This window comes from Bubalus kerabau, chromosome 6 (assembly GCF_029407905.1).
Source record: "Bubalus kerabau isolate K-KA32 ecotype Philippines breed swamp buffalo chromosome 6, PCC_UOA_SB_1v2, whole genome shotgun sequence".
Classification (NCBI taxonomy): domain Eukaryota; kingdom Metazoa; phylum Chordata; class Mammalia; order Artiodactyla; family Bovidae; genus Bubalus; species Bubalus kerabau.
In genome coordinates this window covers 20,044,611-20,071,984 of record NC_073629.1, presented here as the reverse complement: position 1 = coordinate 20,071,984, position 27,374 = coordinate 20,044,611, and the positions used below count along the sequence as shown (strand labels likewise).

The following is a 27,374-nucleotide window of genomic DNA, read 5'->3' as shown; positions in this document are numbered from 1 at the left end:
CTAGCAACGCAAACTAAGTCTATCTCTTTTTCACATACCTCAACCATTGAAATCTCGGAAGTTAGCTTTCTCGCTGTTTAACTGCAGCTAGTTGATTAGCCGGCCTGTCTGCAGTTTGCGGAGCACCCCGACTTTACTCTTCAGCGTTCTGGAATCAATTTCCCCACTTCTTGAAACGCGAAAGTCTAAAATGGATTTACAATCTGGGGTTGAGATCCTCTTCTGTTTAGAATGAAAGTCATTCGTATTCCATGTAAATTCACCCCGCCCCTTCCCATTCATTCACTCGACAAATATTTACTAAGTGCCTAACAGATGCCTGTCCCTGTTGTAGGCATTTGGGATAAACCAGAGAACAAAACAGATTTTTGCTCTGGTGGAGCTTAGAGTAGGACGAGAGACAAACGACGAATACGAATTTTAGATTAAATTATATACTCTGGAAGGTGATACATACTATGAAGAAAAAGGTGCCAGGCTGAATGGTTTGTGGAGGCCAGGAGATTAGGGAGGAGAATCCAAGATTGGGATCCGGCTCAGGTTGGAAAAAGGGAGACGGAGCTGAAGTGGAGGGGCTGCTGACGTCTGGGGACCGGGAAGGTATCTTCCGCAGGATGCCACGGAAGAGTATTCTGGTTTATGCGGAGGTAGGGGAAGGGCAGAAAGGAGTCTGGACAGAGGTTCCGGCCGAGAACCCGGCAGCGGGGCACTGCTCGGCAGCTGAGGCGAGAAGATGCTCTGGCGGGCGGCTGCCAGTCCAGCGCCCGGGCAGGGGCCGGTCAAGGGCGGCCAGCCACTACGCCCCCAAAATGGCCTCCCGATGCCCCTCGCCGCCCCACCCCCGCCCCCGCGCTTCACCGCCCGCCGGCCCACGTGACCGCCGGCCCCTCCCGCCCACCCCGGCTGGCGACCCCGGGTCCCGGTCCCTGCGGCGGCGGCCCCGCCCCTCGCGGAAAACGGGCCAACCGGAGGAAGGGTAGGGCGGGGCGGGTGGTGACGGCCAATGAAGGTGGAGCTCCGGAGGGGAGTAACAGGTTGGTGGGAGGGGGAGAAAGAAGGAGGGAGCTCAGAGGGACAGAGGGGGAGGGCCCGGGAGCCGATCGTGCAGCTCTCCCCGAGCCCGAGCCCGAGCCCGGGAGCGCCGAGCCCGGCTAGGGTGAGTGAACCGGGCGGGAGGCGAGGGCACCCAAGAGGCAGGCGAGCTCTCAGGTGTACCCTTGAGGGGCGGGAGTCAAGGCGATCAGAGATACCCAGGGCACAGGTGCTGTGTTGGCGAGAGGAGGAGGGGAGGTCAAGGTAGGGTGGGAGTACTACTGATAAAGAGCTGGCTTCTGCTCTAAGGTGCCAGACGCAGGTGCTTGGGAAGGTGCCAGGTGAGGGGCACCTGAGGCTAAGGCTATTCCCAGGGCATGAAAGCGTTTCAGGGCCAAGATATCTCTGGAGGTCAGACGCCAGTCCCTGGGGCAGAATTTCTCCTGGAGACCGGAATGGTAGGGGGAAGGAGTCAGTCTTGGTAGGGCAAAGGGGACTTGCTGTCTATGGTTCAGAGACGGAAAGGAGAGGGCGTGGAAAGGTGCTGTTTCTCTGAGGTTCTTTCCCCGACTGCCAGTCTGAGCCGGCCCTGATACCTCTCTTCTAGCTTTGAGTTGGCTCTGAGGTGTGGAGTCTTTAACCTTTCACCTATGGGAGGAGACAGGTGCAATTAATAGACACCGAGAGGTAAAAGGAGAGGATACCCCCATCTCTTTGCTAGGTGTGAAACTAAGGCTTTCGACATTTGTCCTCCTTTGCTTTCTTGCCAGAGAGGATTTTTCCTTCTTCCTCTTGAGAGAGTGCTCTATGAGAGAGGGATTTGAGTAAGCACTGATCCCTAGGCCTACAAAATATGTAGAAATACTTTTTTCTAATGAGGCCTCTTTCTGGGGGCTAATGTCAAACCCTCCCTCCAAGCACACATACTTCTGGGGTTCTAGATGGAGCTGTTGGGTGAGGTTTGGGAGCCTAACCAATTTTCTCAATGCCTCTTGGAAATTCTCCATTATTCGCTGAGACCCCACCAGGCATCCCTAACAGCTGGACTGTGGTGGCTGTCAGACTGGCAGAAGACACTGGTGCAGGAAATAAGCAGGGCTCCTCAGGAGACCCCAGGACTAGGAGATTCAGCACCTCTAAGTCTTCAGGCTGGATGAGAGGTGCACATGAGGGCCTAGACTAAACTTCTGAGGCAGATTTCCTTGCCTTAGGCGGGTGAGGGAACCAGAGCCAGCCATAACTTGGCCCCTTTGATGCCCTGCCTGAGGAGAGTTGTTGTAATTGGGAAATAATTAGCAACCGCTATGTAGTCGACAGGCTGCTTACACATGCCTCCATACCTCTTTTTTCATCCTGGGTATTTGGGAATGGGGGGCTGGCCCTAGGGGACTGCTAATCCAGAGATTTGCCTGACCCTAAGAGGATTCTGGCTTCCTAGAACCCTTCCTGCTTTCCCCAGGCTGACCTGCTTGCCACCACCCCTGTGGGAAGTGAGGAGAAGAGTAGGGCCGCTGGTTTTCTTCAGGCTAGGCAAGGGGAGAACTAAGAGCCAGGGAGGTGGCCCAGGTTATGTGGGATCTGGAATGCAACCTTGGGAACTCTCAAGAGGGAGGGGTAGAGGGAGACAGTCTTCCTGTCGCACACTGGGCTGTCTCTCACTCACCAGGCTCATTGTGTATCTGTTCGTATCTCTGTTCCTCCTGCCTGTTCCTTTCCCACCTTCTGCCTTGGCATCTAAGCTGGACAGAGTCCCTGCCCCTGGTTTTGCCCCTCTGCCTCCTCTGTGGTGTGGAATTTCTCTGATCTGCTTCACAAACTGCCAGTGGAGTCTCCCTGGCCCTCCCCTTCCTCTTGCCTCTCAAACCTGTCCAGCCAGTTTGCAGGGGCCCAGTTCCTCATTGTGTTTTTTTCCCCCCCACTGGCCCAGCAGCTCTAGCCTGGCGCTCAGGTTTGGCTGTTTCAGTGGACTGAACCAGGAGTACACTTAGGGGGTTCTTTTTGGATCCTCAGTCAACCTTATCTCATTACCTGTATGAGAAAATAGGAGCCAAAAGATCAAGGTCACTGAGTGGTCCTTTTCTATTTTGTTTTCCTTGTTACCTCCAAGGGGAGTCTAATCAGTGTACCTCTAGTTTACCCATTTTCTGCCTCTGCCAATTATATAGCATCTAGTATATTGCAAGGCCCTCTATATACCAGTTCTTCCTGGGCATACCCGAAACCACCCCACCCCCACTTCTGCCAGGAGTCCAGAGACCCTGTCACTCCTAGTTGGAAGCCAGACGCTTATGGCTGGGCCAGAGATGATGGAATTGGGGCAGGGCAGGCTAATGAGTAACTCAGGGAGAAGTGGCTGCCTGATACAGGTGCTGTGTCCGCCCCCTCCTCGCAGGCAGGAATGACAGGCAGACAGATGAAGCTGAATTAACTTGTGGTCTAGTCTTCTTCCCAAGTCCAGTTGGTGAAGAGCGCCCTGGGCACATGCCAGTGGTGGGAAAAGCAGGGTCAGGCATCTGGTGAGAGCAGAGGCTCTGGGCTCTCTGTTGCCTGGCACTCGATCATTGTTTACCTGCCTCTGGCACTTACGCAAGACCTTGGAGCTGCCCTGCTCTGTGGACCCCGCCCCGCTGTCCTCTGTAACTGAAGGCGGATAGGTTTCGGGTTTTCCATGTTGAATCATTTAGAGCCCTGCTTTCTGACCCACCTCAAAGATCCCTTCAGCCCTCCTGGCCCTGGATTCACATGTTCTGGGGCTGAAGAAGATTGAGGTTTGGGAGTCCCTGGGACCTAGGGGTAGGCTTGGTTCCGCCTCTGAGCAACTTGATGCTCTTGGGTGGGCAAGGGGCTATGTATTCTCTGGGACTAGGCTGAGAACTCCTTGACCTGAATCTGGAAGATCAGGTGATATACTATCATGGTAGAGCCACATCATGACTTCTGATAGCTGGCAGTCTAGGCACATTTGGTTCCAAAATTATGACTGAAGAGGGCAGGGAGTCCGGGCCAGGAAGAGGTTCTGTTACTAGGGCAAACAAGAAATGGCTGTGTGGGATCCTTGGGAAATCTCCCCACGGCTGTGTGAGTTCTCCTTGGTTCAGGATACAACTTTTAATAGATACATGTTGATGTCTACTATCTGCTAGGCCCTGGGGACACAGGAGTCAGCTGAGAGCAATGTTTTTTTCCCCTCCAGGAGCTTATAATCGAGTGGAGGAAACAGGAAACAAATTGTCCCTCTGATAAATATATAATTGTGGTACATGTATACAATGGAATATTACTCAGCCATGAAAGGGAATGAATTTGAATCGGTTCTAGTGAGGTGGATAAACCTAGAGCCAGTTATACAGAGTGAAGTAAGTCAGGGAAAAATAGATATTGTATATTAATGCACACATGTGGAATCTGGAAAAATGGTACTGATGGACCTATTTGCAGGGCAGGAACAGACGTGGATGTAGAGAACAGACTTAGGGACATGGCTGGGAAAGAAGAGAGTGGGATGAATTGAGAGCGTAGCATGGAAACACATGTGTTACCATATGTAAAACAAATCACTCATGGGAAGTTGCTGTATAACTCAGGGAGCTCAACCTGGTCCTCTATGGCAACCTAGGGGAGTGGGATGGGGTAGGGGGTGGGAGGTGTATATACTCAAGAGGGAGGGGACATGTATATACTTAACGGCTGATTCATGTTGTTGTATGGCAGAAAGCAACGCAACATTGTAAAGCAATCATTCTCCAATTAAAAATAAATTAAAAAAATAAACTGAGGCAAACTCATGAGGCCATCTGTGGAGCGTATAATGTGTATCTGATCTAGTCTGTGGGAGGGAAGGGTCAGGAAAGGCTTCTCTGAGGAAGTGACATCCTTCTGTAAACCAAATGAAGCCAAGAAGGCCCCCTTGAAAGGAGCAACATATGTGCAGGATAACATTTGTCGACAACTTTGTGACAGGCTTTTGCTGCTAGGTGTGTTCATGTTTACTATCTTGTCATTTTCCCTCTTTTTATTGAAGTAGAATCTAAGTAAATAAAGGGCAAAAATCTTGTGTATAACTTAATAAATTTTTATAGTTGCATATACCCATATAATTGTTATTGTCTAATTCTCTTGGGCAATTATCTACCTTGTGAGGTAGTATCATTATGTCCATCTTACAGATGAGGAAACAGGCTTAGAAAAGTTGTGATTTATCCAAGGTAATATACATTAAGTGAAGAGCAGAAACAAGGATTCCAGGTCAGATCCGGAGTCTAGTCCAGAGCCTTTTCTATCGGATGAGTGGCTTGGAGAACTTATACCTTTGCCTTGTAGCTTCTTTTCTGGTCCTATTTCTTTTCTTTTTGAAAAAGAATTATTTATTTATTTTTGGCCGTGCTGTGTCTTCATTGCTTCTTGAGCTTTTTTCTATTAGTGGTGCATGGGCTTCTCATTGGCTTTCTCATTCCCTTGTTGTGGAGGATGGGCTCCAGGGCGTCTGGGCTTTAGTAATTGTGGCTCCCAGGTTCTAGAGCACAGGCTAAGTAGTTGTAGCACATGGGCTTAGTTGCTCCACAGCATGTGGGATCTTCCCAGATCCCTGAATCTGTGTCTCCTGCCTTGGCAGGTGGATTGTTTATCATTGAGTCACCAGGGAATCCCTCTGGTCCTATTTCTTACTTGAATTCCAGCATAGGGTCCTACCAACTAAGTATCTTGCTGTCTTGGGTATCTGAGTCAGAGGTTGGTTGGTCCAGAGAGGTTGGTCCTCCCCATTGTCTGCACAGTGGAAGGATGGGGTCCTCGGGTTCACAGGTGGGCTTTGAGGACCTTTTGAGATGCTGTGCTAAAAGTCTGGGTGAGCTGTCACCTGGGGGAAGGGTGCATTGCTTTCACATTTTCTCAAATACCAAAAAGGTGAAGAACCATTGCTGATAAGGGGTTCCTCCCCGCTGTATCTTCCTCTGGAGGGGAGGGACTGGGAATGTTAGGAATGCTCTTACTCCAAGCCCTGTCTCACCTAGAGCTCTGCCCCTCCTTTCCTTGCTCCCGCTGGTTCATGGGCTGCTTAGCCCTTCTACAGTCCCTGCCTGAAAGGGGCCTTGCCAAGTTTCCTTGGCCCAGAGCTCTTCTGGAGGGTTGAGTTAGGTATGTTTGTGTCTCTGGCACTTCAGAGGCTCCTCCTCCAGTTTGGTGCTAGGCCCTGGTGGAGGTTAGCAGAAGGGGCGGGGGAAGCTGGTTTTTTATTTGCTTAGAGGAGAAATTCTCCTCCCCAAGTTCCTGGAGCCAGCACATACCTGGACTACATTCCATCTGCTGACTCTGGGCTTAGGCAGTATGGACCTAGGGAGGCGACCTGCAGGTGGTCTTGGCTCTGGCCCTCAGATGGACAAGTCTGCCTGCCCTGGGGCCTCTTGGACTCATCCTACATGGCCTGCGGGATCTCAGTTCCCCAACCAGGGACTGAACCCTGGCCCCAGCAGTGAAAGCATGAACTTCTAACTACTGGACCACCGGGGAACTCCCTGGACTGGTACTCTTAAATGTTATTTAAATCTTTTCTTGAGTGGGCTTCCCTGGTGGCTCAGATAGTAAAGAATCCTCCTGCAGTGTGGGACACCTGGGTTCTATCCCTGGGTCAGGAGGATCCCCTGGAGAAAGAAATGACAACCCACTCCAGTATTCTTGCCTGGAGAATCCCATGGACAGAGGAGCCTGGCTGGCTACAGTCCATGGGGTTGCAAAGAGTTGGACTTGACTGGGTGACTAACACTTACTTTTTTCTTGAGTAGGCAGTACTCAAAAGGGACCAGATTCAAAAGGTAGCAGATTCAAAAGGGACCAAAAGGTACTTCCCTGGTGGTCCAGTGGCTAAGACTACCTTCCCAATGTAGGGGGCTGGGTTCGATTCCTGGTCAGGGAACTAGATCTCATGTGCCACAGCTAAGATCCTGCATGCCACAACTAGACCCGGCACAGCCCAGTAAATGAGTAAATAATAAAAACAAACAAAAAACCCCAAAGGGACAAAAAGATGTCTAGGAGAGAGCCAGTCATTCAAAGTGTGGAATCTGGATGCGGCATCTGCATTTCCTGGGAACTTGTTAGAAATGTAAACCCACGCTTGGGGACTACCTCCTGAGTCTGATACTCTGCGGAGGGTCGGGGGGTGGGGGTGGAGTCTGTGTTTTAACAAGTCCTTCAGATGCTGCTGCTCAGATGAAGTATGAGAATCACTATTTTGTATAGAGGGAACTGGCAGGCAGTCAGCCTCGTAGAAGCTGGGCACGTGGAGGTTTCTGGGTTTCGATTTCTAATCTCTCAGCTTAAGCTCTTTCCTTCATCTTCCAGGACCCCTCCTATCCATGGAGCAGGCGTCCACCATGGCCGAGCCCCGGGGCCCTGTTGACCATGGAGTCCAGATTCGCTTCATCACAGAACCAGTGGGCGAGGCAGAGATAGGCACCCTACGTCGTGGTGGGCGACGGCCAGCTAAGGATGCAAGAGCCAGTACTTACGGGGTTGCTGTGCGCGTGCAGGGCATTGCTGGGCAGCCCTTTGTAGTGCTTAACAGTGGAGAGAAAGGCGGTGACTCCTTTGGGGTCCAGATCAAGGGGGCCAACAACCGAGGGGCGCCAGGAGCTCTGAGCTCTGACTCGGAACATGCCGAGAGCCCCTACTCTCAGGCCAGGGAGTTGCCTGCCCCCTCACAGGGCAGCACCTCAGATGAGGAGCCCGGGGCCCACTGGAATGGAAGGCTACTCCGCTCCCAGTCCCAGGCCTCCCTGGCAGGCCCTTCCCTGATGGATCCAGACAATAGGAGCACCAGCCTGCTGGAGCTGGCCCCCCAGGGGACTTCCCCGGGCAACACCATTGACACTGCCCCCCTGTCTTCGGTGGACTCACTCATCAACAAGTTTGACAGTCACCATGGGGGCCAGACCCGGGGCCGGACTGGCCGCCGCACGCGGATGCTGCCCCCTGAACAGCGCAAGCGGAGCCAGAGCCTGGACAACCGGCTGCCACGGGCCACCCTCCAGGAACGGGAGCGCCAGTCCCCTGATCACTGGATCCCTGGCACAAAGCATGACCAGCACACGGGCAAGTCGAAACCGTCAGCCCAGAGCTCTCTAGGCGGCTTTAGCCGTGCCCGTCAGACCCAGGACTGGGTCCTTCAGAGTTTTGAGGAGCCACGGGGGAGGGTACAGGACCCTGCAGTGCTACAGGTCAGACCCCACCCTTCTGTGGCTTCCAACCCCTGGCCCCTTCTCATCAGCCCCAACCCAGCAGCCCTGGGCCCCCTAGTGGACTCAGATGCTCTATAGCAGAGTCTACATTTTGTCTTCCACTTTATCCATCTGCTTAACAGATGATATTCACGTGTACAAGATACTTCCATGGGCAGAATTGTAAAGGAAGTGGAAGTAACTGTGAAATCACCATTCACAAGCCTGGAGAGCTAACTCGTTCTTGCCAGACCACTGTGTGTGCCTCAGTCGCTAGCATTTGCTAGGGCTGCCACAGAAGTGAAGCAGGCTTGGAGGATATGAGTGGCTCTCTGCTGCTCTGGCCAAAACTCCCACCTTTGTCTCCCACTCAGGAATGTGAGTGAGTAGGGGAGTGACGTTACTCTGAGACAAAGTTAAATCTATTCTAAAAGTAAATCATTTACACATTCTAGTACATTAACTGCCATTAGTGACAAATAGCCTTTGACACAGCTCACAACTGGTTGAGAGCTGCCTGTCGAGCAAAATCTGGTTTGCAGCAATAGTGAGACGTGGATCCTTCCTGGCCTGTTGCTCTGGCCTCAGAAGTATTGCCTCTGTACCCCATTTCAGGCTCGTTCTTCGTGCTTGAAGGGCCTCATCTCCCAACTGCCACTTCTCTTCTACCTGAACCCCATACACGCTTCTGGCTTAATCTTCTCAACCTCCCCATTTCTTTGGGTTTACTTCTTGTGTAGTTCAAATCAACTCCAGACCTTCTCCGAGACCAGCAGGAGGCCGCCCCACCAGGCAGTATGGATCACGTGAAGGCCACCATCTATGGCATCCTGAGAGAGGGGTGAGTGGGGACCTCTCCCAACAGCAGAGTCACTTTCTTGTTCTTCTAGCTTTGTTCCCCATCTTCCTTGCTCATCTCTTCCCTTCCCTCATCTCTTCCATCCTTGCCTCCCCTTACCTTTGCGTCTGTCCTTTCATCCTCCAGAAGCTCAGAAAGTGAAACCTCTGTGAGGAGGAAGGTCAGTTTGGTACTGGAGCAGTTGCAGCCTCTGGTGGTGAGTGGCCTTCTCATGGTGGAGTGGGGGGGCAGGCTTAGGGCCTCATGCGCCTCAGGATCTGGATGTGGACTCACTTCTTTCCCCACTGTGTCTCTGGCAGATGGCTTCTCCTGGTACTGCTAAGGCAGGGCAGGCTGAACTCACCCAAAAAGTGGAGGAGCTACAGAAAAAGCTGGATGACGAGGTGAAGGTGAGGAGAGGATCAGAGGTGCAGGAGGGGTGAAGGACCACATGGGAGAAGAAACTTGGCCTGGATGGGCCCTTCCAAGCAGTGGGAAGAGCACTTGTGTGTCCTGTGAGATGAGATAAGAGTGTGTGCTAGTCCCAGGAAGGACTTTGGGGGTTCTCCGGAGCCTGGAGAGGAAGAACACATTCATCAGGGGTCCAACTACTTTTCATTCTGTTCCTCTGGACAGTCTTGTCCTAGCTCTGCCCCTTGTGCTGTGCTTAGTCGCTCAGCTGTGTCCGACTCTTTGCAACCCCATGGACTGTAGCCTGCCAGGCTCCTCTGTCCATGGGATTCTCCAGACAAGAATACTGGAGTGGGTTGCCATGCCCTCCTCCCAACCCAAGGATTGAACTCAGGTCTCCCACAAAGCAGGCAGATTCTTTACCATCTGAGCCACCAGGGAAGCCCAGCTCTACCACTTACTGACTGTATAAATCTTGAGCAAATTATTTACCTCAGTTCTTTTCATCATTATCATAATGGTGGCAGTGATAGGAGCTGCCATTTATTGAGCTGAATTATTGTAGTAGGTACTATCCCGAGTAATATGTAACGATTATAGTGACCCTGTAAAGTAGGTATCCTGGACCCTTGTGTGATAAGAAAGTTGAGGATCAGAAAGATGAAATGAATTGCCCAAGGTGGTAAGCTGTAGAGGAATTTTAAAATTCAGGTCAGTCTTATGCTCAAGCCTTTGTACTCCTTTTTTTTTTTAACACTGCTTCTACCTTGGCACAGTGGTAAAGAATCCGCCTGCCAGCCCAGGCGGTGCAGGAGGTGGGGGTTCGATCCCTGGGTTGGGAAGATCCCTTGGAGTAGGAAATGGCAACCCACTCCAGTATTCGTGTCTGGAAAATTCCGTAGACAGAGGAGCCTGGTAGTCTACAGTCCATGGGTCACAAAGAGTCAGACACAACTGAGCACATACACACAGTTATTACTGTGTAATAAATTACCTCAAAACAAACATCGCCCAGTATCAGAGTGTCCAAGGTCTGGGAGCCACTTAACTGGGTAGTTGTGGCTCAGGGCCTGTAATGAGCTTCCAGTCAAGATATTGGCTGGGGGTCTCGTCATTAGGATACTTGACCGGAGTTGCAGGATTTACTTCTAGCATGGCTTGCTCAATGGTGGTTAGTTGGAGGCCTCAGTTCCTTGCTACGTGGACCTCTTCATAGGGCTGCTTGAGTGTCTTCACAGTGTGGTAACTACCTTCCCTCAGAGTGGGTGATTCAAGAGAGAAGCTTAGAAGGAAGCTGCAGTGCCTTTTTATGACCTAGTCTTAGAAGTGACATATCACTTCCTCCTTTGTCTCTTTGTTAGAAGAGATGGCCTGTACTCCAGGGGAGTCTATTTAAGTCCAGCCTCTGCACAAGGGGAGAGGTTTCACCTTTTGAAAGGAATGGCAAAGAATCTGTGGACATATTTTAAACCATTACAAGTATAAGTACCATTACAAGGTTTCATCTGAGGCTTAAATGCAGATAATATACATAAGGTTCCTAGTTCAGCGCCTGTCACATAGTGAGTATCAATAGGTGTTAGACATTTCCATTAATCCTGGTCCTTCTGAGAGGCTTGACCTACCCTTCACCTGTTTCATTCTCCTTTCCTTTGCCAGAAACGGCAGAAGCTAGAGCCGTCCCAGGTGGGGCTGGAACGGCAGCTGGAGGAGAAGGCAGAAGAGTGCAGCCGATTGCAGGAGCTGCTGGAGAGGAGGAAGGGGGAGGCCCAGCAGAGTACCAAGGAGTGAGTGCAGCTGGTGCGCGCAGGGCCATGTGGGGACCTCAGCCAGATTCAGAGACTCCCCCAGCGCTGGGGGAGACAGGGAAATCTCCAGAAGCTGAAAGGGGCAGACAGAGATGGTTAAAGATGAGACCTTTCTCTTTACCTTTTCTATCAGATATGCTCATAGTGCATGAGTTAGGCTGCCTGGGTTTGCCTCTGTGCATCAAGTTCTTAATCTGTAAAATGGGCTTAATAATAATACCTGCCTCACCAGATTGTTGTGAGGATTCAATCATTCATGTAGCAGAAGTTTTGTGATCAGTATTATATATTGGTACTGATCTAGATTCCTATGGTTCATCAGTGAACCATAAAGCAAAGTTTCTAGTGAGGAAAAACAGACAGTAAACAATAAGCATATTATGTAAGTAAATGTGTAACATGTGAGAAGGTGGTAAGTAGAGTAGGTTAAAGAACCTTAGGAGGGCTGGGTTGTAGGGGAGCAGGTTATAGTATTAAATCAAACAGGGGAGACATTGTTTAGATTTGAACAAATGCTTGAAGGAAGTTTAAAGGAATTACTATAAGTAAAGTGTTTAGAAAATGGACTGACACTTAATGCTCAATAATGTGGTCTGTAATTGATTATTAGGCTCCAGAACATGAAGCTTCTCCTGGACCAGGGTGAAAGGGTACGGCATGGGCTGGAGACCCAGGTGATGGAGCTGCAGGACAAGCTGAAACAGGCCCACGGTCCTGAAGCTGCTAAGGAGGTGCTAATGAAGGTAGGGAGGAGGGTGTGTGTATTAATTGCTTCAGTCATGTCCAACTCTGTGGCCCCATGGACTGTAGCCCCCGCCAGGCTCCTCTGTCCATGGAATTCTCCAGTCAAGAATACTGGAGTGGGTTGCCATTCCCTTCTCCAGGGGAATCTTCCCAACCCAGAGATCAAACCCAGGTCTCCTGCTTTGCAGATTCTTTATCATCTGACACCAGGGAAAGCCCAGGGTGGGGTACTCTCATCTCTGCTCCCTTTCAGCAAGAGCATCCTCAAGTCTGCTCATCTATGTTTCCCCAAAGTATGGGGAGGAGGTAGCTGACTGTCTCTTTAGGGTGCTTTCAGGCAGGCTCAGTGGTGGGGTGATCCCAGAGACAGAATGGTGGATTTCCTTTAGCCTAACTAGGCATTGTAGAGGGCAGAGAGCACCTGTTCACGTGCCTAGCAGATCAGAAGTGCTCAATACATATTTTTTGACTGACTGGATTAATGAATGAATGAATTAACAGACAGGTGGATTCTAATATGGTCACCTCTGTACTTCCACCTTCACTTTCCCCAGGACCTGATAGAGACCCGGGAGCTTTTGGAGGAGGTCTTGGAGGGGAAACAGAGGGTGGAGGAGCAGCTGAGGCTGCGGGAGCGGGAGCTGACGGCCCTGAAGGGTGCCCTGAAGGAGGAGGTGGCCTCCCGGGACCAGGAGGTAGAGCACGTGAGGCAACAGTACCAGCGGGACACCGAACAGCTTCGCCGGAGCATGCAGGACGCGACCCAGGCATGTGACAAGAGCAGGGCTGGGAAAAGAGGGCATCCCAGGGAAGGGGGCTGCCTTGAGGTCTTGGTATCTGGGGATTTTTTTTCCTGGTCATCACTGGAACTCCTGCTAAAAGACACGTGTGAGATGTAATGAAAACCTTTGTCAGGAAACCTGTAAGGGTGGAGAGAAGAAGTGCGGGCCAGAAGTCCCATGAGGGTGTGTGATCGAAGTCCCATGGGGAAATAATGGAGGAGACTCCCTCTAGATGACAGAGGCAGACTGTGTCTTAGGAAGAGAGCCTTGTACTAGCGCTGCGCCAGGCTCCCTGGGTGTCAGGGTGTGCAGCTGGCACAGTGCCTCTGGATCTGAGCCTTACCATCTGCACTCTCACACTTTGCTCTGGAGTTAGCTCTCGCCTCTGAACCTCCTGGCCCCTGACTCTCCTCTTCACTAGGACCACGCAGCATTAGAAGCCGAGAAGCAGAAGATGTCAGCCCTGGTGCGGGGGCTGCAGAAGGAGCTGGAGGAGACCTCAGAGGAGACAGGGCATTGGCAAAACATGTTTCAGAAGAACAAGGAGGAGCTTAGAGCCACCAAGCAGCAGTAAGGATAGTCCCCCCCCAGGAAGCTTGTCCAGGATTCTTCTATCCCTGCTCTTCTCCGTCAGCGCTGTGCTCTTCCCTCTCCCGTTTCTCAAACTGCCCTTCTCCGTATCCACCTTCCTCCCTCCTGAGGAGGGGGGGGCCCAGTGTATTAACCTCCAGGGAGGTGGTTTTCATTGTTCTTCTAGCCTCTCCCCAGCAGGTGGCCTCACTCTGTTCCCCTTCCCTTTTATCTCACCTTGCTGGGCTCAGACTCCTGCAGCTGCGTATGGAGAAGGACGAGCTGGAAGAGGAACTTGGGGAGAAGATAGAGGCCTTGCAAAGGGAACTAGGGCAGGCCCGAACTGGTGCTGGAGATACTCGCCAGGTGGAGGAGCTCAAGAAGGTACTTGGAAGCTGGGGGACAGAAGGGCAGGTCGGGGTGATGGGTGCATGCCTCACCCATCCACGAGGGCCTTCATGCTGTCTCCCACTGCTTTGTTTTCAGACTTCCTCCTGCCTGCTCAGCCTTATCTCTTCGCAGCACACACTCCGGCAGGACTAGTCTCCTCATTCACTGTAGACATTTCTAATGGAAAGAACTCTCCGTGGCCAGCTTGGGTTATAGCCAGAGGCTGCTGGCTGCCTCCCAAGAGACCTCATGGGTAGCAACATTGAGGTGAATTTGTGAAACTCCAGGCTCATTTTTGCAAGCTTGGAAACCTCATTTGGTCATCATAGCAAGGGTTACTCCATCTTTTAGAGGGGACTCATTAACTGTACTTATGCAACCAACATTTACAGTTAGAACACTGGTTTATTAGCTTACAATGACCAGTGTTGTCGCATGGATTGGAACACATGCAGTACATGGCCAGCTGACCTACATGGGGAGCCAAATTGTAATTTGAAGGCTACTGCAGAATCTAGACCCAGGGAACTAAATGTTTTTATCATGCGTGGATATTTTATAAACAATCTCATAAAATTGAAATGAACACAGAAATAATTTCTTTGTATTCCTGGTATTAGTTTATGAAGGACAAGAAAGCAGTGCTTTATTTCAAATGATTTGAAAGTTAGAAAATATTTTTGTTAATTATAATTATGGAGAATTGGCATTTACAGCCTCTTGAGAATCCTTCTGGGTCTACATTTCTTTGATTGTCTGTGCGTGGTATGTAGTAGGTAATCAGTTAACAAGTATTAATTAATCAATGCTTATTGATCATGCATTTACTATAAGGCTACCTAACTGTAATCAGTAAGCATTATATTTTTAAATGAGTAAAGAAATATACCTCTGAATGATGATTTCCCAGATAAATAAAAGCTTGAGCTTATAGAAAAATTTTTGGTGGAGAAAAAGATAATAAGTGTTAACCAAATATACTTTGGTGGTTGTCAAATCAGAAGTACTCCTAGTTTTGACTGTATTGTTATTAAGTTAACAAATAAAGATAGTCTGAAGTTTGTTCATTATATTAGCTGACATAGGCAACTTGGACATTCCTCTGGACAATCTCAATTGATTTATTATGCTAGGTAAAGCTAAAAAGTAATAACTACTGTTTCATTTATCTCATATATTAAGTACATTTTATTAAATATTTAATCAGCCTATAACATATACACGGAGAAGGCAATGGCACCCCACTCCATTACTCTTGCCTGGAAAATCCCATGGATAGAGGAGCATGGTAGGCTGCAGTCCATGGGGTTGCTAAGAGTCGGACTCGACTGAGCAACTTCACTTTCACTTTTCACTTTCATGCATTGGAGAAGGAAATGGCAACCCACTCCAGTGTTCTTGCCTGGAGAATCCCAGGGACAGGGGAGCCTGGTGGGCTGCCGTCTATGGGGTCACACAGAGTTGGACACGACTGAAGTGACTTAGCATAGCATAGCATAACATATACATTAGGAAAATAGACTAACGCAGTCCACTGTAAACCACACACTGTGGTAGTTTTTTCTTTGTAGTTAGTGTCTTATATAGAAGACTCACTATATATATATAAACAACCTTTCAGCCTAATTATGATACTTTTTGAATTTCAGAAGTAGCTACTAGATAATTAGAACCAGAAATCATATTTTAATATTTTAAAAAAGAAATCAGATCAGCAAATCACACTAATATTTATTGTGTCACATACTTTGGTTTTTAGCATTTGAGAAAAAATAGCTATTTTTATTTTATTCATACACTCATCTGTTCTTATTCCACATAGTTTTTTTAAAGTAGAGATTTAGTTCATGTACCATAAAAGTCACCCTTTTAAAGAATACAGTTTAGTGGGGTTTTGTACACTCACAGAGATTTACAACCATCACCACTATCTGATTATAGGATATTCTACTTACCCCAAAAAAGAACCTTGTATCCATTAGCAGTCACTCTCATTCCCAGGAGCCACTAATCTACTTTCTCTCTCTATGGATTTGCCTATTCTGGACATTTCATATAATCGGACTCCTATAATATCGAGCCTTTTGTGTCTGGCTTCTTTCATCTAGTATGTTTCTCAAGGTTTATCTGTGTTGTACCAAGTAACAGTATTTCATTACTTTTCATGGCTGAATAATATTCCACTGTATGGATATATCACATTTGTTTATCTTCATCAGTTTTTAAACATTTTTAAATTTATTTATGGCTGTGCTGGATCTTCATTGCTTTCCTTGGTCTTTCTCTAGTTGTGGCAAGTGGGGGCTGCTCTTTGTTGTGGTGTGTAGGCTTCTCATTGCGGTGGCTTCTCTTATTGTGGAACATTGGCTCTAGGCAAGTGGGCTTCAGTGGTTGAAGCACACGGGCTTAGCACTTGTGATGCGTGGGCTTAATTACTCTGTGGGCATGTGGAATCTTCCTGGACCAGGAATCGAACCTGTGTCCCCTGCACTGGCAGGTGGATTCTCAGCCACTGTGCCACCAGGGAAGTCTTATCTGTTCATCAGCTGATGGACACTTGGGTCATTTCTATATTTAGCTATAATGAATAATGCCACTATGAACTTTTACTTACAGGTTTTTTTGTGATCATATGTTTATATAGTTCTCTTGGGTATATACCTAGGTGTGGAATTGCTGGGTCATATGGTCACTTTATGGTTAACTTTTTGAAAGTGGAAGTCATTCATTTGTGTCTGACTCTTTGTGACTCCATGGACTATACAGTCCATGGAATTCTCCAGGCCAGAATACTGGAGTGGGGAGCCATTCCCTTCTCCAGGGAATCTGCCCAATCCAGGGATTGAACCCAGGTCTCCCGCGTTGCAGGCAGATTCTTTACCTGCTGAGCCACAAGGGAAGCCCAAGAACTCTTTGAGACATTGCCAAATTATTTTCCAAAGTGGCCATACCTTTTCACACTCTCACCAGCAATTTATGAGAGTTTCCGTTTCTCCACCCTCTGGTATCCCAAGCTGGTTTTCTCTGCCCTGTCACCATTTCCCATCCCTTCTAGGAGCTGCGCCGGACACAGGAGGAACTTAAGGAGCTGCAGGAAGAGCAGCAGAGCCAGGAGGTGGCAGGGCGGCACCGGGAGCGGGAGTTGGAGAAGCAGCTGAGGGTCGAGGCTGAACGGAGCCGGGGGCTGGAAGAGCAGAACCTCCAGCTACAAAAGACCCTCCAGCAACTGAGACAAGACTGTGAAGAGGCTTCCAAGGCAAGGGGAGTGGGCATAGGGCTTAGGAGGTGGAGGCTGAGGGGTCTGGAGGGCTGAGGAGCCAGAGGGCATGGAAAATTACCTATCATGGGTATGTATAGACCAAATACCACGGTCTTAGGTGTGTGCTTAAACGTAGCCAGGATGTGGCTGGGGAGGCCGGGCTGTACCTTGTGACACCCACTGCTTCTCTGTAGGGTGGGGTTCCCAGGGAAGCCTCTGGCTGGCGGTACCACCCTTCTTTCAGTCGCTCTCTGTGGGGTGGTTTTCTTGGGAGTCGTCGGTCATCTTGAGCCCCGGGGTCTGAGCCACCTCTCTGAACCGGCCTCAGGCTCAGATGGCAGCAGAGACAGAAGCGGCAGTGCTGGGGCAGCGTCGAACAGCAGTGGAGACGACGCTTCGGGAGACCCAGGAAGAAAACGACGAATTCCGACGGCGCATCCTGGGTCTGGAGCAGCAGCTGAAGGAGGCACGAGGCTTGGCGGAGGGTGGGGAAGTGGCGGAGGCTCGGCTTCGGGACAAGGTGCAGCGGCTAGAGGTTAGTGCTTTCGCTGACATCTTTGGCTTCCTCCCTGTCCTCTGTCCTCTCATCCCTGGCTACATACTGGTAGCTTAGACGGTAAAGAAACTGCCTGCAATGCAGGAGACCTGAGTTCAGTCCCTGGGTCAGGAAGATGCCCTGGAGAAGGAAATGGCACCCACTCCAGTATTCTTGCCTGGAAAATTCCATGGATAGAGGTACAGTCCATGGGTCGCGACGAGTCAGACACGACTGAGAGACTAATACTTTCACTCTCATGGCTCAGGTGGTAAAGAATCTGCCTGTAATGCAGGAGACCTGGGTTTGATCCCAGGGTCAGGAAGATCCTCTGGAGAAGGGAATGGCAGCTCTCTCCAGTATTCTTGCCTGGAGAATCCCATGGACAGAGGAGCCTGGTGGGCTACAGTCCATGGGGTCACAAAGAGTCAGACTGAGCAACTAACATGAACATGGAAATACTTAGCTATCACTTTTATTTTGCCTGTAATGTGTTTCTGTTTGCCTCCCTAGCCCTTTGTTAACCTTGGGTTTTTTTCTGGAGTGTGCTTTGGCGTGAATGTCTTAGCCTTTGCCCTAGTGTTTTTGTCCATCTCCCACTCTACATGGTCTCTGATCTTGGAGCCTGTTTTCATTGTCCACCTTTTTCAGAAATATCTCTTCCTCCTCCCTCCCATCTGCTCACCTCCAAATGGCTTGAGCCTGAGCTTTGCATCCTCTTGGTCTAACATCCCTCACCTTCTCCTCTCCCAGGCAGAGAAACAGCGGCTAGAGGAGGCCTTGAATGCAGCTCAGGAAGAGGAGGGGAGCCTGGCAGCAGCCAAGCGGGCACTGGAGGCACGACTAGAGGAGGCCCAGCGGGGGCTGACCCGCTTGGGGCAGGAGCAGCAGGCGCTGAACCGGGCGCTGGAGGAGGAGGGGAAGCAGCGGGAGGTGCTCAGGCGCAGCAAGGCCGAGCTGGAGGAGCAGAAGCGCTTGCTGGACAGGACTGTGGACCGGCTGAACAAGGAGGTGGGCACGGGCTGGCCCAGGCTCAGGAAGAGGCTCAGCTCATACAGAAGCTTGCCTGGAGCAGTGGACAGGGGAGGGAATGGGGTCACAGCGTGTGGTGTTTGCTTTCCTCAAGTTCATTGTTGGGGAAGCCAAGGCCAAAGAGGCAGAGTGGCATCCTTCCTGTGTCCCCTGAGTGTTCTTGCTCACCCCTGCCATCCCATTCCTTTACGGTCTAATCCTTGGAGACCGTCTGTCTCCTGGAGTTCCTTTTAGAAGTCTATAAGACCTAAACATAGGAATCTTCATTGATAGAACTTTATATTTAGGGAAAGGGAAAAAAAGGCCTATGGTCCCTCCTTAGACATCTGTAAGACCTTAAAACAGGAATTTTCATTGGTAGAATTTTATATTCAGGGGAGGGAAGGAGAAAGGAAGAAAAGGAAATAAATTGCTTTTTTTTCGAGTAAGGTCATCCACCTAGACCCTTATTTATAAAACTGGAGCAAACGCCTATTTCATCAGTTCTAAAATGTACATTGTATCATCTCTGGAATTGATTTGTCTTATAATTGATGGTATGTTATAGTTCAGTTGGCAACTTTTTCTTTCAGTGGTATACCTTATAATAATCATTGGTATCATAGGTTTGGTAAAATATGGTCATTTCAGGCTTACTTTGTATCAGGCACTGCTGTGAGTACGCATATAATTAATTAACATAATTCTCACAACAACCTTGTGATGTACTATTATTATCCCATTTTACAGATAGGGAACTGAGACTGAGAGAGGATAAGTAACTTGCCTGTGGTTGCACAGCTAAGTGGTAGAGCAGGATTTGAATCCAGGAGGTCTATATATTACTCCCAGCCATACTAGGGACCTAGGTCCAGGAGAGAGCAAGAGAGGGCTGTTTGGGCAGGAAGGAGGCTCTGGGAGAACCTTGGGAGTCTGGGCCTAGAGAAGGGACAGAGGCAACTGTTAAAGAGTTGCAGGGTTGAAAAAGCTCTTCTCTCTGTGTTTCAGCTGGAACAGATTGGGAACGACTCAAAGCAAGCCCTGCAGCAGCTCCAGGCCCAGCTGGAGGATTACAAGGAAAAGGCTCGGCGGGAGGTGGCAGATGCCCAGCGCCAGGCCAAGGAGTGGGCCAGTGAAGCTGAGAAGACCTCTGGGGGGCTAAGCCGGCTTCAGGATGAGGTAGGAGCCTAAATGGCAGGATACTGGGAACCCTCCCAGTGTTCTTATATTGAAGGTCATTCATTGCCTCTTAATTAAGTGTGTCTAACTCTTTGAGACCCCATGGCCTACACAGTCCATAGAATTCTCCAGGCTAGAATACTGGAGTGGGTAGCCGTGCCCTTCTCCAGGGGATCTTCCTGACCCAGGGATCGAACCAGGGTCTCCTGCATTGCAGGCATACTCTCTAACTTCTGAGCCACCAAGGAAGTGAAGTGAAAGTTGCTCAGTCGTGTCCGACTCTTTGTGACCCCACAGACTACACAGTCCATGGAATTCTCCAGGCTAGAATACTGGAGTGGGTAGCCGTTCCCTTCTCCAGGGGACCTTCCCAATCCAAGGATTGAACCCAGGTCTCCCACATTGTAGGCAGGTTCTTTACCAGCTGAGCCATGAGGGAAGCCTGCCTCTTAATTAAAGCTATTGCCAAAGGATCCTAGGATCTGCCTTTAAGTCTAATCATTTAGGCGGGGGAGGGTGGAGGGAGTTGTCCACCCTAGATGCAGGCAGAGGATGCATTCCCCAGTGGCTCAGCAGTAAAGAATCCACCTACAATGCAGGAGACATAGGAGATGCAGGTTCAATCCCTAGATTGGGAAGATCCCCTGGAGGAGGAAATGGCTACTCACTCCAGTGTTCTTGCCTGGAGAATCGCATGGACTGAGGAGCCTGGCAGGCTGTAGTCCATAGGATCATAAAGAATCAGACATGACTGAATCAACTGAGCACGCATGCACTTAGGTAGGGCTGTACACTGTAGCGATGCACTTACGTCACTCCTGTACAGACAACACATCCTCTACTGATGCATTTTCAAACCCTGCTGCACATTAGGGGCACCTGGGGAGATTTTTAAAAATCTCAATACCCAAAATGCATCCTGTCCACTTAAATCATACACCCTGAGGCTTGGTTTCAGTATCAGTTGTCTGAAAACTCAGGTGATTTAAAGTGTTGAAGAATTTTCCCCTGCAGGGTGGACTGCTCCCACCCTGCCTCCACCTCACTTTATCTGAGCTGTTGCATTTTTCTCTTCTGACCAGACTCAGAGGCTGCGGCAGGCCCTGCAGGCATCCCAGGCTGATCGGGACACAGCCCGGCTGGACAAAGAGCTGCTGGTCCAGCGATTGCAGGGGCTGGAACAAGAGGCAGAGAACAAAAAACGCTCTCAGGATGACAAGAGCCGGCAACTCAAGAGCCTTGAGGTGAGGGGTTGACATGTGGAGGCAGGGTGGGGGAAGATGCAGGGGGGGTCTGGATCCTGGTGCAGGTGGGACTTCTGTGGGAAAAGCCAGGGCACTCCCAGCCTCTTTCTGTATTAGGGATAGAAAACTGGCAGTCCACAGCTGATGCGTTTTTTTGATTACAGTGCTTTAAGCAACTTTGAGTTAATTGCCACTGTTTAGAAATTTAAAGATGTCAAATAAAATTTTGGATTTCTGGCCTCTTGTTTACCTTTGAAAAATATAACAACGAGGGGCTTTGAGTCCCGAGTTGTCTGCATGGTAATAGTTGGCTGGAGCTGAGCAGCAGCTTCTCCCCTTTAAGGAGTCAACAGTGGTCTTCAGTTTGCTATATTTGGCAATAATGACAACAGTAATAATAGCAGCAGCAGCAGCAAATGCTTAATATATTGTGCTATGTGCCAAGTATTGAAGAATCATTTAATCCTGAGCAACGCAGGAGACCCGGGTTTAATCCCTGGGCCCAGAAGATCCAATGGAGAAGTGAATGGCAACCCACTCCAGCATTCTTGCCTGGAGAATCCCAGGGACAGAGGAACCTGGTGGGCTATGGTCCATGGGGTCACAAAGAGTCAGATATGAGGGATCAGCTAACATTCATTCATTCACTCAGTCCTGAGAATAGGCCTTTGGAATGGGTAGTTTTGTTTTATCCGTTTTACAGATGTGGAAAACAGATGCGGAGAGGCTAAGCCACTTGTCCTTGGCCCCTGTGCTAGGAAGTGGTGAAGTGAAATGAAGTGAAAGTCGCTCACTCATGTCTGAGTCTTTGCAACCCCATGGACTATACAGTTTATGGAATTCTCCAGGCCAGAATACTGGAGTGGGCAGCCTTTCCCTTCTCCAAGGGATCTTCCCGACCGAGGGATTGAACTGGGGTTTCCTGCATTGCAGGTGGATTCTTTACCCACTGAACTACCAGGGAAGGAAGTGGTAGATCTGATTTTTAAACCTAGGCAGTCTGGCTCTGGTGCCCACACTCTTAGTCTCTATGTGGTACTGCCTGGCTTGAGTTTAGAAGCTTGGGTTTCTATTTTCCCATTAGGGAAATAGGGCTGCCCCATTGAGAAACAGATTCTGGGGTTTGTCCTCCTGCCAAGGGGTCAGGATCAAAGTGGGCCCGCTCCTTCCTCTTGATGCCTCACTTGGGCAGCAGAGGGCGCTAGCTCCATGGTGGCTCTGGGCAGGGGGAGGGACCAACGGATTGTGGGATGGGGAGAGACAAGAATCTCTGGAGGCTGGGGTCTGAGAGCGTCCAGGTGAGAGTGGCATTGTGGTATCCAGCATTTGGGGCAGAATTAACCCAAATTGTTGTCCCTCTGCCACAGGAAAAAGTCTCACGGCTGGAGGCAGAGTTAGATGAGGAGAAGAGTACGGTGGAGCTGCTGACCGACCGGATGAATCGTGGCCGAGATCAGGTAACCCCTTCCTGACCCCTCATCTATGTTTATGCCTGACGACAGAGCCTCTCAGCCCTTTCAAAAACAACCCTACCATCCCATCTTTCATGTCTGGAGAGATCTAGCTGCAGAATTGGTGCTTGACTAGATCTACTGCAGAGTCTCATCTGCTTTCGGGAGGGGTTGGCAGGTTTCCTCAAGTGGAAAGAAGCCAGGAATTGAATGGAGGAAGGAATCTTGGTGGCCTGGGCTACTGACTTGAGTCTGGGCCATCTCCATTCAGAAGGGATTCTGGTTCCTGGTGAGACTGAGGAGGCCTTGTTTCAATCTTTATGGCTCCTCTCATTTGAGTAGGCTGTGATTTCTTAGTTGCCTGGGAATTTGGGGGATTCAGAGAGCACCCTCCATTTACTCTGCCCAGCTTGGTTTCAGCTTGCTGGTTCATCATCAGTCCTCCCCAAGTCCAGTTCCTCTGGCCTATCCCTGCTAGGTGGACCAGCTGAGGACAGAGCTCATGCAGGAGAGGTCAGCCCGGCAGGACCTGGAGTGTGACAAAATCTCCTTGGAGAGACAGGTGAGTGGGTGGGGTGGGCAGTCTCAGGGAGAGACCTTGGGAGGTGGATAGAATGACCATGAAAGCTATTGGAAGTAGAGTGCAAACCAAGGAGGCTTCCTGTCCCCTCTCAGAACAAGGACTTGAAGAGCCGGTTGGCCAGCTCAGAAGGCTTCCAGAAGCCCAGTGCCAGCCTCTCACAGCTTGAGTCCCAGAATCGGGAGTTGCAGGAACGGCTGCAGGCAGAAGAGAGGTGACATGAGCCATCCTTTCTCTCTCTCTCTGGGCTTTTCTCCTCTGGGCACCTCCCCCCCCTCCATCTTCTGCCTCAGTCATGGCAATCTGGCTTGATCTTTCGGGAGCCCTCTTCTCTTGATAGGGAGAAGAGAGAATTATGGGAATTCTGAAATGTGAATGGCCTCTGTCTATCCAGTTCTTTGGATCTGCCCTGGATCCTCCCCAGCCTAATGGTGGGGCTTGTGGCTGAGCCCTTGGAGTCCTTGGAGGCAGTACAGGGCCAAGCAGCAACTTCTTTAGAAATGGCAACAGCCTAGACATCCCCCTACCCCGCCCTTTCAGGGAGAAGACAGTTCTGCAGTCTACCAACCGAAAACTGGAGCGGAGAGTTAAAGAGCTGTCCATCCAGATTGATGATGAAAGGCAGCATGTGAATGACCAGAAAGACCAGGTAAGAATGGCAGCTAGGGCCAGGCAACCATAGGGCAAGTATATACTATGCATTTTCTTGAAGGCCAGGGGAGGGCCTACCTCATATGTGTTCTATCTTAGACTTTTTTTCTATAAGGACAGAGAAGCTAGAGCAAAAGGACTAGATTAGTGCATAGTAAGCATATGTACTGGGAGAAGGCAATGGCACCCCACTCCAGTACTCTTGCCTGGAAAATCCCATGGACGGAGGGGCCTGGTGGGCTGCAGTCCATGGGGTCGCTAAGAGTCGGACACGACTGAGTGACTTCACTTTCACTTTTCACTTTCATGCATCAGAGAAGGAAATGGCAACCCACTCCAGTGTTCTTGCCTGGAGAATCCCAGGGACGGGGGAGCCTGGTGGGCTGCCATCTATGGGGTCGCACAGAGTTGGACACGATTGAAGCGGCTTAGCAGCAGCAGCAGCAGCAGCAAGCATATGTACTGAGTACTTAACGATACGCTGGGTACTTTTTCCAAGTGATGTATTAACTCATTTAATCCCCAGGACAAACCTATGAGTTTAGGGAACTTGCCTATGGTCACAACATTTTTCTAGGGGCAACTACATATACCTTGTCAAGATTGCTACAGGGGAGGGTCTCAGGCCTTGGTAGCAGCAGATGCATTTCTAATGGGGGGACTTGATATCCTGCATAGCTAAGCCTGAGGGTGAAGGCTTTGAAGCGGCAGGTGGATGAAGCCGAAGAGGAAATTGAGCGACTGGACAGCCTGAGGAAGAAAGCCCAGCGTGAGCTGGAGGAACAGCATGAGGTCAATGAACAGCTCCAGGCCCGGATCAAAGCCTTGGAGAAGGACTCCTGGTATGGGCTGCTCTTCTGCCCCCTGCTCCGTTGGGAATGAGCTCTCCTGAGCTGGGTGGGGAAAAGGGGACTTCGCGGGCATTCATTCCTGGATGAAAGCCAGGATGGTTGTCTTTTAGTACCTCAGGATCCATCCTGTACCCCATCTCCCCTACTTCTTAGGGGAATCTTATGGGTAGTTTTAGGCTTTAGGAGAACTGAGTTTCCTTAGCATGAGAAGGGAGGCTGTTTTAATCTTTCTGTCATCTCCCCTGACTGGTATTCCTCTCTTTGACTCAGGCGCAAAGCTTCCCGCTCAGCTGCTGAGTCAACCCTCCAGCACGAAGGACTGAGCTCAGATGAGGAATTTGACAGTGTCTACGATCCTTCCTCCATCGCCTCACTGCTTACAGAGAGCAACCTGCAGACCAGCTCTTGTTAGCTTGTGGTTCACAAGGGCCCATAAACCACACCTGAGGCCTGGCTAGTTCTGCTCTGCTCTGCCCAGCTTCAGATTCCTCATCTCTGGCAGGGATCCAGTTATTAAAGACCTAAGATGGGGAGGGGTTTGAGTGATGGTGATAAAAAAATGCATCTGCGCTAAACCGGTAGAGGGACATTCCCCTTCCTCTGGGGGGAGTGGGCTCTTTAGGCCAACTGAGCCCCCTCCTTAAGTGCCGATAACCCCCTCCTTTGCTCCCTTGTAAGAGCAGGCTGGTCAGGGGGATTGAGTGGGCTAGGAAGGGATAGAAATTGCCATGTATATAAAGCTTGCTTTCTTTAGCTCTTAACCCTAGGCTCAGGGAAATACCCTATGTGATTCTGCCCCCTTGACTCCTGCAATTCATTTCCTTCCTATTCTGGAGTGGGGTTAGGGGAGCATTATGGGTAATGGACATGCTGGCGTGACTCTGCCCACTTCTCACATGCTCTTCTTTGCACAGTCATGGGACCCATGCGGTAGTCCCCACCTGTCTCCATTACATATTTTTTGTCTTCCCTAGGCTAGGATCCGAGGGACCCTTTCTCCTTCCCTTCCCATCTTTACCATTTCTACGTTCCTTCTTCTCAGTGCCTTAGCCAGGGTGAGGAGATATGGATGCTCTTCTTGCCTTTTATTACCTGCACATTCATACCTCTCCAAAGATCACCTTTTCCCCAGCTGGGGCCCTCTGCCTTCCCTGCTGCCCCAGTGACTGGTCGAGAGATCTACCGGCTTCTCTGCCTATGAGCCCCTGTGAGAGGGGCTTTGGTAGGGCTGTAATAAAGTGGTGGAGCCTGCTTCTGCTCAGGGTTTCCATCCTTCCTCCTCTCTCTCTGGACTATTATGTGTTTATAAGATGGTTGGACCTGGGAACCCTGACAACTGTCTACACAAGTTTGAAAAGCAAATGTTTTGGTCTCTGTGGTTTCTCTTGTGGTTTCTCTTATCAGAGGTGCCCAAGCCCAGTAGGGAACTGAGGGACCCTCATTATCTCAGGAGCCTGGACCTGATACAGAGGGGCTAGAAGCTGACTCTTGGTAGAAATGGGAAGAGGCAATGGAGGATTTGTTCCTCTTTTGGGATTTGGGGAGAGCCAAGTTCTGGTGGGGAGGAGGTGAGGAAGATGATTCACCTCTCTTATTTCCTAAGCAGGCTCTGTAAGGAGCCTAGAGGAGGGAGAAGCCTGTTCTTATCAATGACTTGTAATTTCATGATTTAGAAAAATTCCTCTATTCTGAAAATCATATATTCTCTCCCAATCTAATCGAGCATTGAATTTTTATTTTAAATTAAATAAAAATTATATATCTATACTGAAATCCTTGACTTCTCATTCATTTTCCTGGTTTATTTGGAAGTCTAAATTATATGAAGAAGCCATATTACTGTGCAACTTTGAGGCTGAAACTGGAGTTTTCTTACCTCACTTTTAGAGGTCTTTTACAACAGATCAGATGGGGTCTAGAGAGACTAGAAGGTTATAGCAGCTCCATTCTTTCCTGGGAATAGCAAGACCAGTAAATGCCTTCTTTGAGAATTAAAGAAGACAGGTTAGAACTGAGTTTTATTCCTATGGGGCATAAGGATACCCTAAATATTTGCCTTCCAGGTGCAAAGATACCATCCATTCCTACATTGCATGTGATCCAGTTCCTACCTGGGAAGTTTGTCATCCCTGCTCTTGTGTTCCCTTGAAGAGGGGGTGAGGTGTTAACCAAAGTCTATTGCCAGATTCAGAAGTTCTGCCCACTCAAGAATGGGTCAGACCTCCTCCTGTCTGATGTCCATGAAGATCATAGCCCCATTGAGAAGCCACCTGCCAAGAGCGTTTGGGCTGGAAGAAGCTCCAAGGTCCTGCTTGACCAACCTCTCTTATGGGCCCTTAAGATGCTAACCTGGGCTTAGGGAGCAAATGCCACTGGAAAAATTGAGATTTATCCCTTCCCAAGAATACAAATTCCTTTTAAGGCAATGTGTCCCACCTCTCCCTTCTATATAAGGGCAGCTTCGATATAATAGCTTCTGCCAAACAAGCCCCACCCATAGCCAAGCTGGCATTGACTTTGGCCTGGGCTTCCTGCCAGGGAAGGGCACTTGCCAGACTGGCTTAGGCCAGTCTGAGTGAGCTGGTCCTGGAAGTCTGTAAGGTTTGCTCAGCTCCACAAACCCTACAGGCTGGCCTATATGTAGGAACAGGAGAATGGAAGATTTTTCCAACTCCTCATCTGCTAGGGGCTGGCAGGGTGATTCTATCTTACAAACACTGGTCTTGGAATTGAAAGGTGAAGCCAAGACTAATGTTTGAGGTACAGCCCATACACGCATATGTACTTAGTCGCTCAGTCGTGTCCTACTCTTTGCGACACTCTGGAC

General features: G+C 49.7%; 1 protein-coding gene across 1 annotated transcript; it reads left to right on the top strand.

Moving 5' to 3' along the window:
* Positions 1-1,025: 1,025 nt before the first annotated feature.
* Positions 1,026-26,320, top strand: CGN (cingulin). The gene is made up of 21 exons (XM_055584292.1): positions 1,026-1,156; positions 7,369-8,243; positions 8,984-9,084; positions 9,229-9,298; positions 9,402-9,491; positions 11,152-11,279; positions 11,911-12,043; positions 12,599-12,811; positions 13,248-13,396; positions 13,648-13,780; positions 16,842-17,051; positions 17,374-17,580; positions 18,334-18,591; positions 19,600-19,770; positions 20,853-21,014; positions 22,382-22,471; positions 22,944-23,027; positions 23,141-23,259; positions 23,586-23,694; positions 24,375-24,538; positions 24,818-26,320. The coding sequence occupies exons 2-21, from the start codon at positions 7,383-7,385 to the stop codon at positions 24,957-24,959; spliced, it is 3,594 nt and encodes a 1,197-aa protein (XP_055440267.1). The 5' UTR covers positions 1,026-1,156; positions 7,369-7,382; the 3' UTR covers positions 24,960-26,320.
* The last annotated feature ends 1,054 nt before the right edge of the window (positions 26,321-27,374 follow it).

Excerpts from the sequence above, each read along its gene's own strand:
- CGN (XM_055584292.1), top strand. The coding sequence starts at position 7,383 with ATGGAGCAGGCGTCCACCATGGCCGAGCCCCGGGGCCCTGTTGACCAT. Across the intron at positions 12,812-13,247 it reads GCATGCAGGACGCGACCCAG|GACCACGCAGCATTAGAAGC; the intron begins GCATGTGACAAG and ends CCTCTTCACTAG. Across the intron at positions 17,052-17,373 it reads AGGCTTCCAAGGCAAGGGGA|GCTCAGATGGCAGCAGAGAC; the intron begins GTGGGCATAGGG and ends AACCGGCCTCAG.